Source organism: Nipponia nippon, unplaced genomic scaffold (genome assembly GCF_047370975.1).
Source record: "Nipponia nippon isolate SJK-2023a ecotype South Korea unplaced genomic scaffold, ASM4737097v1 scaffold_5, whole genome shotgun sequence".
Taxonomy (NCBI): Eukaryota; Metazoa; Chordata; class Aves; order Pelecaniformes; family Threskiornithidae; genus Nipponia; species Nipponia nippon.
In genome coordinates, this window is record NW_028262369.1 from 45,074,062 (window position 1) to 45,092,721 (window position 18,660).

Genomic DNA, 18,660 nt, shown 5'->3' on the forward strand with positions numbered 1-18,660 from the left:
TCTAAGATGTGGAAAGCAACGAAGACCTGAATACAAAATGTTAATAGTTACCAGGGAAATCCATCATCTCTTCCTAGGATTCAGAATGTACAAACTTCATAACAGTCAATTATGTTAGCATCATTCTAATTTTTAAAATAATTCTTATTTTTTTCTACATGTTCTGTGTCCTATACTTCTAAAGTTTTGATCTTTTATACACCCTGTATTTAAAGGGAGATTAATCTAAAATTTTCCAAAGCAGATTCAAATTCTATAAACACCACCTGGAGGGACATTTAAGACAGTAACTGACGCTTTACAGTGTAACCATAACTGTTCCATTTAGTCTAATTGCAATTGTATTATAATAATTTATTTGTAGAATTTTAATCCTCTACAGAAGATTTTTTTTTTTTAACTGAAAATTAAAGAAAAACATTACTAAATGTCACCACTGCTGATATTTCTTTCAGTGTTGTGCTTGGCTCAACTGTTCACTCTCTTTGTAGACAAAATACCTTTTGAGTAAAACAGGAGTTTTGGCTATGGAGGTATGGCTGGATCTGACCTTATTTATGTTTTTAAGTCTCTCGTTTCAACTGTCTGCCAATAAATAAAAATTCACTTGGCCAGAGTTTATTTAGACCAGCTTTATTAAGTCAACAAAGTGCAAACCTGAAAAATCTGTTCCTATGAAGTCAATAGGAATCCATCTCCCTAAGCCTTTTTTTATTCCTGGCATCGGTGATTTTTCTTGACTGATTTATTGGAGGGCACTGGTTTAACTAATTTGTCTTGCATAGGTATCTTTCCCATTTTATGTCCTCTCCACTAGTACAAAACAATCTTCCCTTTAAAGGTTATTTCCGAGCCAGATCTGTCATAAAGCTATTATCATTAATTTGCACTTTAAGAGTTCCTTTCACTTTTTAAAAACTATGAGATACATTCCTGATTTATGGGTTATGATGTGACAGCCATCATATGCAAAGAAGATTGTTTATACTTACCGCAGATGCCTTTGAAAAAGAGGGATGTTTCAACCATATCCCCACTCCATCTGCTTTACATAACTATATTCAATATCATAGAAAAACATGGCAAACTGTATTTTCCACTGTTCCCTAGAATTTGTAATAGAATTTTGTCCTTGTTCTGGAATATTCAAAAATCGCGTATAGAAATACAGAAAGCTTGTAATTCCAGAAGTTTTAGGAGTAATTTCCACAGAAACCCACTTTTAGTCCTTATACATAATTTTGCTGCAAGTGATAATTAAAAAATAATCCTTGGATTACTGTGAACTTCATTAAATATATTTTGAAATTGTGTTTTTCAAGAAAGAATTAAGAAAATAAAAATATTTTCAATGTTTTTAGAAAAAAAATAACAACACTGTTAAGTAAGGTATGAAGAGTAGAGTGTACCTACCTAAACTAAACAGCACCAGGAATTTGAGACATACAAATTCTCGCAGATCAAACTGCAGGGAACGAAGCTTTGCTACTAGTTCTTGTGCATGGCTCATAAGATTGTTGAGGGTGGCTCCAGCTTGGGATGCTATTACGGAATAATCCACCTGCAAAAGAGAATTGTATTTCTGTCTGGTTTTCATGCCCGCAGAACCGCTTTAGAACGTTTCAAGCAGTCACATACAACTGGAATACTCCTGGATAAAAGAATCACTCTCAATTTAATGATGTTATCAAGTCAAGATGATTTTATATACAAACCTATTTTAGCAAAACGGTATATATTGAAAACATTATTAAACCATAAATCTTAATGGTATGTCACATCAGTGTGAATGCTGGTTTGTCTGTATTAGCCTTTTTTAGAAGCTTTATATATGACAACTGCTTATGACACTGGTAGCTGTGCCCCATATCAGTTTGTTTTATTCACTTGGTGTCTCTTGTTCTCCTTGGAATTGTATGATCCTATGAAGAAAGACTGATGAAGTGAGCTTTGCGCCTACGCTGCGTGTATTAATCCAGAGGGACATAATGGTATTCATGGGAAACAGTCCAGTGTCCATAACTTGGCCAGAAACATCTATTCAAGCCCAGAAATGTCGGTGTATTCCCACAGGAAACAGAGGTATTGTGTGGGTGGTTTCTGTTCTCCTTAGTTACACAAAATCCTGGTATTTGTTGGAGTGGGTTCCAACAGACTTGTTCTGGCGAGTCCTCCCCTGCTAGCGAAGGAGGAGCAGGCAGGTGCATGACACAGGCCAGCTGCACTTGCATTGTCCTGAGCAGCAACCGCAGGGCACAAAATTACTTTCTCTGGGGCATAGAAAAAAGCAGGACTGCTCTGGGGGTCTGCTGCCCTTGTGATTCCCATTTGTTCTCAGGGGAGGCTGGCCTGTCTATGAGCTTTCCTAAGTGACACTTGTGTATAGAGATCCAACAGAAAGCTGGCATTAACACACCATATCAAAAAAGATAATATTCATAAGCAAAGTACACTTAAGGCCTGTCATAGCTGACACACCCCTGGGCAATCCTTGAATCTTGGGCAACCTCCCACTGCTTGCATGCTGAAACTTTTCTGGCTAATGCCAGTCCCATTAAGGGGGTGTTTCCATGCAGATGGCCCTACCAGCCCCTGCCACTCTGAAGATGTGCACGCTCTGCCATGGGATGGTGACCAGTGGAGAAGTGCTTGGGTACCGCAGCCTACGGGAATGCCGTGACATGAAGGTGAAGCGCAGGGGCTGGGGCTGGTGTGAGCTGGCTCTGAGACGGGACTGGCGGCTGTGAAACCGGGCAGCTCCAGCACACTGACAACGGCATGGAGCAGGGTGCAGCTGATGTATCAGGGACTGGGGTGATCTGAGCAACGGCTTCAGCTGAAATGCTTTCAGCTCAGCCCTGTTTTCATCAAAGTGTGTTACGTATCCCCTACAAGTGCCACTGTCCCATGAAAACGGCCAGGTGTGTTGCTTGCTCCTGTGTTGAACTGCTCCTGACCAACTGGCTGAGATCTAAATGGGTTATTGACACATTTTAAAAAATTCTTTTCTTGCCTGGCTGCTCTAATATTAAAAACACCTTTCTCTTTTAGGAGCCTCCATAACAACAGCGAAATTACTAACCATACTTCATGTAAGCACACATAAGTGAAGTCTGGCTCTAAACTAAGACCGACCACAATGGTAAGTGCCCACTTTGGGCTAATGATGTGTTTAAAGGTATCGGTGCTCTAATCGCATTTTTAAGGTCTCCCATAATGAAGTAGTTAATAAAGAACAGACAGGTATCATCAGAGGAAACAGACCAATGCTACAAAATTTTGTTTTTCCAGGCACTGATTGCTTAAAATCTGTTTTTTTAATAATTGTTAAGGGACATGTATTTTGAAATATGTTTTTTTGATTTTAAAACTATTGGATTGATTTTGCTCAAGTATAAACAGCAGTAAAGCAAGAAAAAAACTGAAAGACTTTAAACCTGACAAAATTTCAGCCAGGAAAAATAGGTAGATGATTGAAAGGAACTAAAAATGACTTCTCCTAGTGATGACCTTAATATAATCAATAGGTTACCGACTTCTGATAAGACATTTTATTTATATGTACTCTTAGTGCTCCCAAGACATTGACTGAAGGCAACTGTACAAGAAAAATGAAGTTACACTTTTTGTATGGATGTTAAGAATAACACTGCTCCAACTCCGTAAAGCATTTAAAGTTGTGCTTGTATTTCAATGATGTCAATGGATTATGCTTAAGTATCCTGTGAGGTAGGTTTTATTGCTCTTTTTTACATCTGGGAAAACTGAAGTAGTGACATTAAATCGCTTACTCAGGGCCTAAGAAATCTGTGACAAAATTAGGATCTATTCTTTGGAAATCCCAGCCAAACCATCTTTCATAAACTAGTTTTTAGTTCATCTGTTATTTCTCTCTCTCTCTCCACATATACATATTTCTTTATATATAAGTATATATACTTATATAAATAATAATAAGAAAAAAGCAACATACCTCAAACACTTTTTACTCAAAGAGGAGTTTAATATAGTGACATGATTCAACTCCTTCACATTGAGAAACTGGTCACATATAAATATCAACTTTCACAACTTAATTTCCCTTTTGTAATTGTCAAGGGGGAAAAAAGCTCAAAATCCCTTACTGAGGTTCCAGTTTGTGGGGGAAATATGCTATTCGCTTCATAATAAGAAGTTAAGATGTCTGGATGTCAAGAATATCAGTGGCCTTAGCGCAGCGATTATGCCATAATGGAAAAACCCAGTAGATGCCTGGATCTCCCACCATCCCTCTACTGGAGAGCTCTCAGGCAAGCTGCTACTCTTTCAGGTGCATTTAATATTTGCAGCACCAGCAAATTTGTCTGGGAGGCAAGTCCTCATCTGCCACTCACCAAGAGCAGGCTGTATTAAATTTTTATATTTATTGACATTTCATTACCATAATTGACTGCAGTTGGTTCTCTAGTAGAAGGCACAGAGCTGCCTCCTAAGCAGGAGAATTGGTCCCCTGAGTAGGATTTGCAATTAAAAACAACGCAGAATGGATTTTTTTTTTTATTGTGTAAATATGATGAGTTGAATTTTCAGCTTTAACTAGAGAATACTGGGTGTGCAGAAGGCTTTTTTCAAAAGTGAGCAAAATTATGAGTCAGTGGAAAGACGACCCCCAAAGGTGTCAATCAGTTTATACAAAATCAACTGTGCATGAAAAAGCCTCCGTTAATGTCTATTCTGAAAAAGTGGTCACATTAAAGAGTATGCTGTCCTGCTTGCTTGGTCCTGAATGCAGAAATTGATACTAAAAGGTGTATTAATTCTTTTACCTTCCAATTCATGATTAAAAATGCTTTTAAAAGACAAAGATTAGAACAGCCTGGACCTTGAGCAAAATGCGTAATTGCATAAGGAAGTCTTACTATTTACTTTATATTGTACCATTGATTTAATTTGGTAAAATTAAGTCCACAACTGAAATAAACTATTCTTGCTTCCCAATTAATAGTATTACGTTTCACAGTTGATTTTGATGTTGAAGGTGGTATGTTGACTGGCATTTTCGAAAACAGAAGCTTTGGTGAAGCTTCCACATTACCTAACTCGGAAGTAAAATGCTGGGCGTGAAGTTATGCCCGCACAGACAAATGGAGGTGTGAATTCCTCATGTACTGGTACACAGTGCTATCTTGCATGATGACTGTAGTAATGATAGAGGCTTAATTGAGTTAGCTTGGTACCAAAGCAATGCAGACAGAACAGCACTGAATAATTTACGCTGCTGCCTGAAAGGGAGAAATATCAAGTTTCTTCAGGTAAATCTGGCACATCTTGTGGATATCTTCTGATCATGAGTACTGGGCAGAAAAGGTGGGACCTTTTGGCTTGGTTTGGAGAGGAAGGATTTGCTTAGTGCTTAACCTAGGAGGGAACTTCCAGCTGGGAATCCCAAGTAGAAAAATGTGCACAAGTCCCTTGGACAGGCAGCATTCGTGTCGTACCTCTCTCCTCAGCATTTCTCAAGGCTACCTCTTATAGTTACCACCTAGTTTGCTGCTGGCCTTCCCTGCTCCCTGCATTGCAGCGGTAAGGGCTGGGCGGATGAGGCTGCAGGCTCTGCGAGAGGGCAAGGCGGTACATAGGCACTAGCAGCAAAGCAAAAGAAATAAAAAAGCTGATAGTATTGGTAAAAGGGTCATAACTTAAATGGGACTGCAGAAAGACGGGGAAATACTGCGTGTTTTTTCTAAATCCTTTTCTTGATACTGTTGAGAGTGACTTAAAAGTCCAAGTCCCTTTAATGTCAGTGAAAGCAAGTTAGGCCAGTGCTGAATGTTTATGAAAATTCTACTTTAATACAATATATCATAGTAAAGTACTTGGAGTTCAGCAGCATTTAGATATTCAGCTATCAAATAATTTCTCAACTGATAAACAGAGAGGTAAGAGAGATGGAAGTGACTAATTCTGCAGGTTTTTTCTCACATGAAGGTCTCGTTTAACACAGTGAGATATTGTTCGAGGCAGAACAAAAGACAAACCTTTTTTACAACATGAAACTGTACCCTGGCTAAATAAATGCTGAGACTGAAGGCCAGAAATGCAGGGAGCACTTGTACTTTTTTGTTTTGCAAATGATTTATCATACTAATGAATGATTCTTGAAGCCAAATCCCTGGTTTCACTGAGCTCAGATGGAAACTTTCTGGTGGAGTCAGGTGGTGGCCTCTGGTATCGACTCCTCTATGCCCACAAAACGGAGCCTAACATTTAGTGGTGGAATCAGGTTCCTTCCTTCTTCTAAAATTAAATTGTGTTTGATTTGTAGGATATGACAGTGGGGTCATATGGTGTGTGGAAATGCTGTGTGGAACTGTACCATCCATTTTCAATGCTTCAGCAAGCTTGCAACAGTCTCCAGAATATAGGATTAGAGTGATTTTACTCGTTGATGGCTGTTACCAGGTACCGACTATCACTGAATGACATTCCTTTCAGCCAGAACGGGAATTGTGCAAGTAAGGAATAAAGCCTGTGCCGTGGCTGTATACAGTACCCGTGTAATGAACAAATGTTCTAGCAGACTAAGGTAGTTCAAGTTAGTGAAAGATTAATTTCATACTTAATTTAAGAAATTAGATCACTGTGTGTTTAGGGCACAACAACAAAGGAGGCAGTGGGTGTCTAGGTGCAGCAAAGGGACCGTCCCGCTCCTCCTGCTCTGCTCTATGCAACCCTGGCCAGCACAGCTGGCCGCTGCTGATGGGAGGCTGCTCCCCCACCGCTCCCTCCTTGGTTACAAACTGCACTGAAAGCCTGGGGAGTGGCCTGCAGTGGTCTGCCCTGGGTTTTGAAGTTCTGACCCTGCTGAGAGCCTGTGAGTTGGCTCTAGTGTATGGCTATGTGGGTGGATGAGCCTTTCTCCCAGAAGGATGCATTCCGCACAGTATACAGCAAGCAAGTTAATTTACTATCACAACCATAATTACTCTTCCACTGTTTCCTTAAATATATATTTCAGTGGCAACTATGGTGGTTATTAGACTCATTTTGAGTGTTTCATATAATTAATACTTTCATTAAAAATGTTTAAAGCAGTATTTGTGTTACCTTTCTAATAAACATGGAAAAACACTTTGAAGAGGCATCTATGTACAAAAATTGAGGAGGACTCAGCATGGACAAAACCAGCAGATATTCTTATATCAGGTTTGGATATATTAATTAAAATTGTGATGACTTATACAGCGTAAGATGCTTGTCATTTTAACATGATACACAATAATAGAAGATAATGAATTAAGTTGCCAGTGGACCTTTCCCCTAGGATGATGTTATTGTGCTTGCTAATTAGCTGTAATATGCAAATAGTAACACTCCAAAGTACTGCATTTACTTTGTCTAACTTAGTTTCAGAAAAACTAGTACATCAAGACTGGAAAAATTCTGTGCCCTGTAGTTGATCATATATAAATTCATTTATAGGAGATATATTTATGTTATAAAACACATAATAATAAAAGTATTGTTAAGTTTCATGCAGATAGCTATTTTAGTCAATACCATTAAGTTTTCCGCTCTAGTAATGGTGACTATTGGGTTCTTCAAATTCTTAGTATGAAGATGTTAATGTAATGTGCAGAACATAGCTAACCTAGAGTACAATAGAATCCATTCCTTTACCAAAGTGTTGCAATGCAATTTGTGTTTTTTATTTAGACATGAGATTATACGGAATCACTACTGAGTTTGAATATCCATAAGCTTCACCGGAAGACAGACCATGACTGGAAAGTTTTTGTGAGTGTTTAAGTAACATCACAAGGACTGTGCTAACTCAGACTCTTTCTTCAGGAGTTTTTAACCATGTAAGTTCATTTCCCCTTATTACCCTCTTATCTTACACAAATTTCTACTCTACTATTTTAAATCTTTTCCCATCAATGGGAGACTGGATGTGCTCACGTTGAATCCCATCAGTATCACTACTCCAATAGGTGGTTGAGACAGACTGATGTGGTGCTTTCTTCTTTGAGCTGGGTCTCTGAACAAGTTGTGTCTCATGTTGGGCAAGCTTAAAATCAAGTATGGGACTTTACACGAATTTATATGGAGAAATTAGTTCACTAGGATGGAGGACTAGCAGCCTTGAAGAAATGCTGCCAGACTCCAGGCAAATAGCTTTTGTTCTCTTTATGGGAGCAATGTGTACAGAATACAAAAGAAATGTGTTTCCTATGAACACAACAGAGTTAGCACGTGGGAAATGGAACAGTTCTGGCATGCAAGGATTCATATTTGGTGCCCTCTCCATGACTTTTTACTGGAACTGGAATTTTAGACTTAAAATGATAGTGCTACGATGGTTTCATGGCAACATAGCAAAGCAAATGTAACTTGGGATCAGTTTGTTCACAGGTGTGTCCATAGCTACTTGGAAGGCTCAAAATATTTAATGAATATTTGGACAAACCTGAATTGGGCACTTCATGATTATAACTGAATTTTGATGTGTTTTACCTAGTTTAACTGAGAACTTCTAGTTCAGCACCAAAAAGCAGCTAGCATAATATCTTCATAAGGTGTGAGGCACTTTTAACAACTAGCACAACCTTGTTTTCTTTTCCTTTAGGCAGAAACCACTGGAGTGAGGAACTGTGCAAGCCTGCATACAAGAGAACAAATACTACACTGAGCAGGAAAGTAATGATTGCTTGACCTCATTTGTATCCACCTTGAGTCAAATCCTGTTTGTTTGCCTACATAAGGACTTCTAGATTTGGCCCCCAAATGCCAATACCTCTTTGCTGCCAGCTACAACTATGAAACCTCACTGACTGCAATCACAAATCTAATGGAAAGAAAAATACATATATAAAACATAAAAATGACTGATTTCCAGGAACCTAAGAAATAATAGCTTTCCATTAGATCTCCATTAGCTTTCTATACCTATGACTAGCATATGTATTTTTAGTCATTTCTTAGGATGAACAAAAAAGCCTGTTTCCTTGTCTACTTTTTTGCCAGCTCCTTTCTCTTGTCCTTCGGAGACACTCCTTCCTCGTAACACTCTTGTAACTTTTTGTACAACAGTGGTACTTCTGCAAGGGTGATCTTTCTTTGTGATACAGTCATCTGTAGCCCACAGTTTGAAAGTTCAGCTGCCTCTTGAGAACATTTTCAGTGGCAAGGTGATCTTTCCCTGAACTTGCAAGTCTGTTCCCTAGGCAGATTCTCCAAAGGCCTCAGCAAATACAGCTACATTAGGATAGTGGAAGCCTTCTTTGCAAGTGGGTAGGTCTAGCAGAGATTATATTGCCACAGAAAATTCCCCAGGCCACACATCACTGCCTGTTTCAATAAGGTACAGCTGAAACATCTACAAAGTATCACATCTAGGGAGAGGTTCAAGCCACAAAATTCAGATCTAAATTGAAGTTAAATTTTGACTTGTTTCAAAACACAACACTGTCAAGATCTTGGTTACCTCTCATGCTCTTCTCTGGTGCTATGCTTTAGAATGCAAATCCAGGTGGAAAGATATATTTGTGTGATGACTTTAACTACATCAGTAGTTTCAAGAATCTCAAAAAAATCTGAGATTTAGGCATGTTTTTGAATGGCCTTTTTAATCTGAAAGGTTTTGACTGAACTCAGCAGAGAGAAGATCTGGCAACAATGAGTAGAGTGTAGGTATGAACAAATTGAGCAACTTGTGTCTGGGCAGCTGAGGCTACAATTCACGTGTTGTGTGTTGACTGCTGCATGAAAATGCATGAACAATGATACTCTGTGCAGAGCTTTAGTATCTACCCTGTGTGTGCTGGATCTTGGAAGCTGGCAGTGTACTGCTGGTGTAGAAGATACAAAAGGAAAGTGCTCAAGTTGGAGGAATTAAAGTTCTATAATTAGAAATGGTCTCTTAAAATTACACGCCACACAGCAAGCCTACGAAACTTGGCGTGTGGAGAGCGTGTTGTCAATGATTTACAATTAACCACCACATTGCAAATCACTCCTTAGCTGTTTTCTATTATGAAATTTGGAGGATTGTAAAATGCATTTGTGCTTCTTTATTTCCTTTTGAAATGGTAATTGCTACTGCTGAGGGCAGTACTTAGTGCAGAAAATGAAGTGTGCAGCATAGGGAGGAACTTGTTTCCGAGGAACTGCTGAGGAATTGTAATGATCTGAAAAAAGTGCTTTCTTGAAACACATACACACAAAAGAGCTTCATTTATGAAACTCCAACCAAATAAATAACGAAATAAAATAAAACACAGTCTCCTTTTGTGCAAAGGCCAATGCTTACTATTCTATTGCTGACTGCACTTTTTCCCCCTCAAAGTGGGAACAGTGGATTTGACACCAGGTAAAACTCATAAGCCAATGGCTTGAGGGAAATGCAGATGTATGGAAATGTGATAGGAATGCCCTAAGGTAATGGGTTTTGAGCCAATGCGTTTGAAAATTATCAAGTGTGCTTCTAACTACTAGCCCATTTTAGATAGCTAGTATAGAACTGACAGTAGTATGGCCCTGGGGAGCTGGATGAAGTTTGACTTTTGTGTCTGAGGAACAGAGGCTGTGCAGCTTAAGTGGAGAAAGCAGGTATGTTTTAATTAAGTGGTGATAAATTCCCCCCTTACAGCTTCCCCCTTGATTGTAATTGTAAAAAGGACTGTGTTTATGAGTAGCTTTTATGGAGGGATATATTAAGGAAAGCAAGGAGTGAGGCTTCTGAGGTCTTAAATTTGCTAACTTGCGACAATAATCATGATCCCTCAGGTAATAAAGTAGGCTACCTAGATCAGGTCCTCAGTTTAAAGTTAATATCTTTGAAAGCCAGATGATTGACTGTAATTTTGCTCATAGTGCTTTGCTGGTAGCAGTAAATAAAAACATCTACAGCACTTTTCATCAGAAGTGTCAGAGTGCTTTCCACACCTTAATCAATTTTTATGAGATGGTGGCATGGTTATTTCCCTTTCTCTACTGGAGGAACTGAAAGGATCAGGGCAGCAACCAGAAAGTATGCAGCATTTAGTGCAACAGCAAAGACTCATAATGCCCGAGTCTAGAAGAGTTATTTTACCGTTAATACAGAGGAGACAGACACAGTCATAATTCTCCTTTCATAAATACATTTGAACTGGCGTTGTGTCTTAGAACGACAACAGATTGAGCTGATGCTGCCAAGATGGTCCATCTTGACACTTGGGAAAGGAGGCAGTTCTATTGGATCAGCTTGGCTAAACAAGCAACTCCAAACTGAGCTACAATGCAAAAAGGCGGTATACAGCAGCTGAAGCCAGGAATGGCTCAGAACCAGTAATTTAGAAGCACTGTCCAGGCATGTAGGGATGATGTTAAAAAAGCCAATGTTTAGCTAGAGTTCAAACTTGCAAGAGATGTCAAATTGCTAGTTAGGGGATGAACAAGGAAAATGTGGGACTGCTGCAGGATTCAGCTGATTTAGTGGCAGCAGACACAGACCAGGCTGAGGTACTCAGTGCTGCCTTTGCCTCAGTCTTCACTGACAAGGTCTCCCAGTCTCTGTGCTTTGCAGCAGGGTTCATGGAGGAGGAGACTGACCAGCATCACGTATAAGTTGAACAAACAGAGATTTAGACCTGAACTAAGGAAAAACTTTCTCCCCATGAAGATGGTCAGGCAGTGGCGCTGGCTGTGCAGGGAGGTTGTGCAGTTTCCATGCTTGAGGATTTTCAAAGCCCAACTGGACAAAGCCCTGAGAAACCTGGTTTGAGCAGGGGGTTGGACTAGCGACTCCTTAAAATCCCTTCCACCCTGCATTATTCTGTGATTTTAAGATCTGTGGCTCTGGCAATTCTAGATATTTTGAACCTTCTGCTTAGCTCACCCAGCTTTGTCCATCTAAATAAAAGAGGTTCTTCAATGAATGATTTTTGCCCATGAAAATCATTTAAATAGATGATGTTTTAAAGGAAATGATTTTGAATGACAAATTGCATACAACTTGTGTACTGGCGTAGTAGTGGCATTTCTGCAATACCTCAGCTACCAGTGGTCTTTTTGTGAGCATGCGTGCCACGCACAGCCCAGTGAGAGCAGGCGCAGTCCATGCAGCTGTGCCTGCTCCTGTAAGCGATCTGGCTTTTAATCTAGGATAACAGTGACCAGAGCTGAATGAAATCAGAACAACACAGTGGCATTACGTGTAGATTTCAGACTCTTTTCAGTTTCCAAAACATCAGCCAGAGACTGCATATTTACTTCAAGTCTGGTGTCTCCCTATTTCTCAAGGAGAATCTGTGGTGCATACATGGGAGTATGTTCTCCAGCTGTTAGCAAGTGTGAAATGGAAGGAGTCCATCCATAAGGAAAGGGACTGACTGTAGTGATTTTGTTTGGTGTCCTCGTAATATGGTTCCTTGCTCTCCAAGCAGCCCAAGTTCAAAGAGGAATGTACAGAAGATGAAAGGAGACTGGAGGTGCTTGCACCAACTTCAAAATGACAAACTTTGGCATAGGAAAGAGAAATTGGGTTGAAAGGAGGATGTATTTCACAAGCCTGGATGCAATCAGTCTAATTTAGCCAGGTTTTAATTTAGTTGGAGACTATAATTCTGCCTGGAAATATGTAGCTTCCAAAACCAGCTGATGATTTGCAAGCAGTACCTTTAATAAGCATCCTGCTACCTGTTGTCCAACAGTGATGAAATGCTCTGCTTTGCCTTGAGATCATATACAGCTGGGTTTTTTTTGTAAGAGAAGATAAAAGTGGCTAATGAGGTAAGAATTATTACTGTGGAAAAAATGGGGACAATGCCTAGAATTTAAGGGTATTTAGAGGTCTCTAATGATCTCAGTGGGACTTAGGCACTCAGTACCTTTAAAAACTAGCTAATCACATAACAAATGAGACACTAATTTAACAGTTCTTTCAGGAACAGAAAACTGTCAATATACTTATGGTTTTATAAACAAAGGAATAAGTAGTATACCCTGTGTCGTAAATAAAATGATTGCTGGTACGATCGTCCATGTTTTGCAGATGATGAAATGGAAAGGGGATCAGTCATTTTCTCAATAGTACCAATATAAATCAAGAGTAATGAAACTAATTTTTGCTCATATAATTAGGGAGTACAACTTTATCTCAGATAGGTTAGTGACTTTCCACAAAGGTGCAGGAGTCAGTTCCATGGCTAGAATTTGAATTTGCCCACTTCTTTTCCTGGACAAGTTGATAATTTCTCCCTTCTACTGTACACCTTTTAATCATAAATGCAAACAGTTATTTCTCCTTCTGATTCTTATAAACACTTGTTCTTAGTGTTAAGAAATGGCTACAGTTTTAAAATTATAACTAAAGCTGTAAGCAGATACCACAACATGTAGACACAAATGATGTATTTTAGAAAAAGGAGCTCTTTCCCATGTGTGTATAAATTGAGGCAGTTCAGTTTGCAGCCACTTAAATACCAATGGGCCATCGCTTGTTTTCACTTTGAATCAGGAACATAATGTACAAGCACACTTTGCTTCTCTTTGATACTGTGATTTTTTTTTTCTGTTAAAACCAGAATAAGAATCTTAGGAATAAGGCTCTTATTTTACTGTCAAGTTCTTTGTGCTTTGGAAACTATGAGGAAGACCAAATTTTTATTTCCTTTGGGTTTTCTGACAGTTTTCCTAAAATTTGCCACATTATTGCTCTTGCATTTTGGGAGATCTATGCATCTGACACCTGAAGAAAATTAACCCTTGGAAAGCTGTGCAGAAACTGCAACGTGCATACCCTGAGACAGCTCCTGAGACATTAGCTGCATTTATAGCCTATGGAATGAATAATTTTCCTGGGATTAGATGTCTCAGCTCCCCAGTTTCTCACACATGTGCATATTTCTCTAAAAGCAAGACATTTCTGAGGTAATAGCTGCAGGTTCTCTAGGTTTCTGACCCATCTAGTGATTCTTTTGAGTAAACCACAATTCTGAAGGGAAAATAAACTATAATTGCTTAGACCTAAAGCATCAGGTTTGGGAGTTTTGTTGTTGTTGCTGTCAGAAACCATTTTATCCCCAAGGAAATACAGCTTCTCTAGAAACACTTCTCATCCGCTATTTTTCAATCACTGAAGTATACAAGTATATTTGAAAAGCAAAGTGCTTATGATTATATCTGCTTTTATAAGTTTAACTGTAATCAGCAGACTAGGAACAGAGTGCACAAGTCATTTTATCTGCATTATTTGTGGAGAATCTCTGAGAATACAGGAGTGCTTCTGACCTAGTTAAACTCCTGCTATTTTGAAAATGATTATTAAAAAGCCGTCAATACTTCTCTGAACCCACATACTTACTTGTTGCCCGGTAACCAGAAGGATGGAGCCTTCTTTCCCGTGTACCACTTGCCGGTAAATGTGATCTAGAATTAAGAGTTCACTCCAGCAGTTCTGAAGCAACTTCATTTGGTCATCAACCTGTAAGGCAAACACAAACGTTGGTGGCATCACTCTTACATCACACTACGGAGTCAGTCCTTCTTCAAGCATCTGGTTAACATCATGAGAACAGAAATACTATCAAAAATTATTCATCCACAAAATTGCTATTCTCAGCTGAATAAATAGGGCAGTGCTGAAACCCTTATCTGTAAAATGTATAGAATGTTTACTACTGCTTTCATTCTAGGAAAGCAGAACTACGGCACTGTTACGCAAAGTAATAACAATAGTGTATTTATGAAATGCTCATGGAAATGGGATATTATTTTTACCCAAAACAAGAATAGCAGAACTAATGCTAATGTGAACTTTCCTATAGTTCCCATCCTTGAACCTCAGCTTCTAGAAATAGTAAGGGATCTGCAGATTCAAGAGCGTTATTGCTGCAATGAGCCCGAGTCAGAGATAGGTCCCTTACAAAGGAAAAAGTGAAGAGTGAGGTAAACGCTCCCTCTAAGAATGGTTGTGATACTATTAAAAAAGAAGAAAACTTCTTCATAAACAGAAGCTGAGCAGCTTCAGGTGTCACCGGTAGGGCAAGAAAGGGCTGTGCACAAGGCAGTAGGGAGCAGCGAGACATATCACTGACTGCATTTGGTAATAGAAGGAACATATTGACACTCAGCACAAGCAACATACATGAAGTTTTTGTGCAATGTTATTTGGGATGTACATATTATAGGACAACAAAGTATATCACTAAACTGGCTCCTCTTGCAATTGGATTGAATTCAGTTTTATTGACTTTAAAGACTGAAAAATAATTAAGATTTCAATGGAAATGGGAGAAAAAAATTCACAAATTAGTGGAATGCAGACTATTAATTTAAGTCATGGTAAGCACCAATATCCTCTGGACCTGTTCTTATGGAACTCACTGATTTTTTCCTAAAATCAAACAACTTCTTTGACTTCAGATATGTGTCCTGAAAGAGCTGTTAAGAGATGCTTACCTTGCTACAATTACGTGTCTGGTGTGGATGTGGTAATAGCATGTATATAGTTAAAAGGACTCTAAGAACCTGCATAGATAGCAATTGCTGAACAGATTAAAAATGCTATAAATTACGAGAACTAAAAAGGAAATTAGCAAAGAGAATATTTAAGGTGGAGAAATGCCTAGAATTTCTGATACATGCAACTATTAAAATTGTTCTTCAATTTCAATCACTTTAGAACTAGACTTGATAGTGCACAGGAAACCACTTTATAAGGAGAAATCTTGCCTGAGCTGAATTAGATAATGCAACAGATGTTTTCAAATTTTATCAGCTATGACCTAATGAATTTTTGAACTTTATTCTTTCAAGCTTGTTTTCTGGTTGTGTGATAGAGAAGGAAGTAATGTTTGTTACTAACAGATTTTTGTAGTGTCACCTGTGAAAGTTACCTAGTATTGTCTCCCTCTTTCCTGTCACTTGCCATACTTTAACAACTTAAACATCAAAGTCTCTGTTTGCCTCCTTCATTCATCTTGGCTTCCCTTCTCCCCACCCATAGTCTTCTCCCAACTGTTCTTGTCCCCAGTTTCTCCCCCTTAGGTATCTGTCTCAGATTATTCCCTCCTGCTGGACTGTGCAAGCAAACGAAATCAGGAGAGAAAGGGAGCAGATTAGCAGAAAGCCAGTGAGGAGAAAAGGGCAGAAGAACCCATGTGCAACAGATCACGTTCTCCCACACAGCCTGCACTAGGACCCTTGGTTCTTGCTTTTACCTGCTCCATGCCTGCAGCAGGTGTCTGTGCTGGAAAACTGCACAACTCATTCCCTCTGCTATGGCTTTACCTAGAGGATGAAATAATTTTCATGGGGTTTTGTTTTGGTTTTTCTTTTTTTAATTTTACTTTTATCCCTCCCTCTGGTCTTTAAAAAAAAAAATAAGGAAAATGATATCCAAATATCTATGCCAAAATAATAGCTTAAGGTTGCAAAACTGCAAAACTAGATAATGCTTGTATTAAGATTGTCTATCCTATTCTTATTTTATCTTCAATCTGCATTTGTGTTATAATAGATTTTAATGCATAGACACAAAAGGGCTGAATTACTATTGTGCAAACACTCTCAGTTTCAATATTTCAAATGTTTTGCATGCTTTGGCTTTCCAGTATTAAGAATAATCTTTTATCACTGTTGCTGTTCTGCCTACAGTCACAGTTAATACATGTATGCTCAGGTAACTCCTATAAGCTACATATCCATTGGCAACAGAGATGGAGGAAAGAAAGAGGTGTGGACTCTGTAGATGGATATATTACTAAGTCAAAGTAAAGCTAGTGCTATCACAAACTCAGCCTTGCTCTGTCCCTATGCTGTCTGTGCCCATGATAATTCATTTCTGTTCAGATCACAGAGCAAGGTAGATTCTGTATTAAAGAGCTCTTCTTCTGCCCACAACATGTATTTGACTACAAAACCATTTCAACCAAGTGACTTGTTAGCTCAAGAGAGGACAATAAATTACCACATTGATACACTCCCTACCAAAACACAGGCCAGGTTTGAAATAAGGCATTATTTGAGGAAAATGTTTGAAATTTACAGATTCTAGTACTCTTGGTTGTTATGTGAAACTGTTTTGTGATCATTTTCTCCTCTGTACAACAAAGTGTTACAAAAATCAAATGCATCATGCTAACACGATAATTTAATCCAAAAGTAGCATTTCACACACAGCTATCACAGCTTACATCTGAATGAAACACACTGTGAGACAGTTTAAACATTCAGCATCCATGTCATAACAACTAATACCTGAATAAGAGGTCAAGCATTTGAATATATTATAAATGACATATTTCCAGCTAACCCATCTGTCTCAGCCACAGGCTTTTGAAAACAAACTGCACTTTACAGGTCTGGCTTTCCGAAGGCCCCAACAGCAGCTAGTCTGCAATCAAAGCTTACCTCCCAAGCTTTATCATATCATTACCGAGCCAGTGCTGTGAGAACAGTATGAGATGGCAAAATCACAAAAAAAATGTTTTGCACATAGTCTGTTCCTGCTGTTCTACAAGACTCATAAAACTAGCAACAGCGAACATCTGCTAGTGGTTCACAAAACCTGCTCCTCTGTATTCACTGATATTTAACCAGTGAAAGCCTATAAAATGGATAGCATAAAAAGCACAATACACATCTGAAACACAGTATTGCCTTCAGAAGACTATTAGATCCAGCTGCTTTTGCCATTTTAAGAAAGCTGGCAGGGCAACAGAATGCTTCCCAGTTTGCACTAGGAAGAAACAGAGATGACTTTAAGGAGGGTCACGGATTACTAAAATGTAGGGCAAGTGACCAATTCCAGCATGTAGATGAGAAAAAACACGTACTTTATCTCTGCTAATGCATACGAAATGAAAAATAGGAAACAACATAGACCACATTGAACAAAAACGGTAACACATCACTTCTTATGTTAGAATGAGCTGGTAAACTTTATGACGTGTGTAACTTCAGCCAGAACACAAACACCTTTGTGTTTCCATGGCATGTCAATAAATGAGTTGCAGAAGCGTATTATCTGGCAAAATGAAAAAATCAGCCTTTCACCAAAACAAGTACGTGCCTTAAACTGATCCTGAAGGCAAAGAGGCTTAAGTTTTGGTGGCCAAAGTGGAGAGTGAGTTCTGAAGAGGAAGGCCCTCTGCAGAAAAAGCACCTTGTGAACTTCAGTCTTCTGACTCCAAAGCATGCGAGTCCACCATTAACAGGGTAAGCAGGAGAAAAGATAAGATTCTGTCACCAAGATAACTTAGCTCCCGACTGGGACTTCTGTATAATCAGCATCGTTTTCAATCATGGTATACATTCAATTAGAAACAAGCTCATAAACTGGTACTACTAGCTAAACTTCGAGTTTTTTCAGTTTGTGGAGATCTTCAAGAGTATTATCAATGTTTTAACAACAACAAGAAAAAAGTGCCCTTTGTCCCAACTGCTGTGAATGCTTATAAATAAAAATTGAACATCATAGGGCCAACAACCGGCTGCTGCAAGAACACTCCCAAAATTTGCAGCTGCTCCATCCCATAACAGAACATTGACACAAGGATAATGTAACCCATGTTTTACCTAAGCAAGTTGTCAAATGAGATACCCATTTGACAGCTATCTAGCCTCGAGCAAGAGCGTGAGTAAATACTGTGCCCAGATGGTTAAATTTAGGTCCTCTCTGGCTAGTGGCATTCA

At 38.9% G+C, this 18,660-nt stretch overlaps 1 protein-coding gene across 2 annotated transcripts in view; it reads right to left on the reverse strand.

Moving 5' to 3' along the window:
• The window catches only part of NR5A2 (nuclear receptor subfamily 5 group A member 2), an 88,474-nt gene that overhangs the window by 28,699 nt on the left and 41,115 nt on the right, over positions 1–18,660 (reverse strand). For both annotated transcript variants that reach the window (XM_087731617.1, XM_087731618.1), the window contains 2 exons: positions 14,327–14,446; positions 1,414–1,561 (listed from right to left, as the gene is read on the reverse strand). In XM_087731617.1, coding sequence (XP_087587743.1) covers positions 1,414–1,561; positions 14,327–14,446 — 268 coding nt within the window. The remainder of the gene's footprint in view (positions 1–1,413; positions 1,562–14,326; positions 14,447–18,660) is intronic.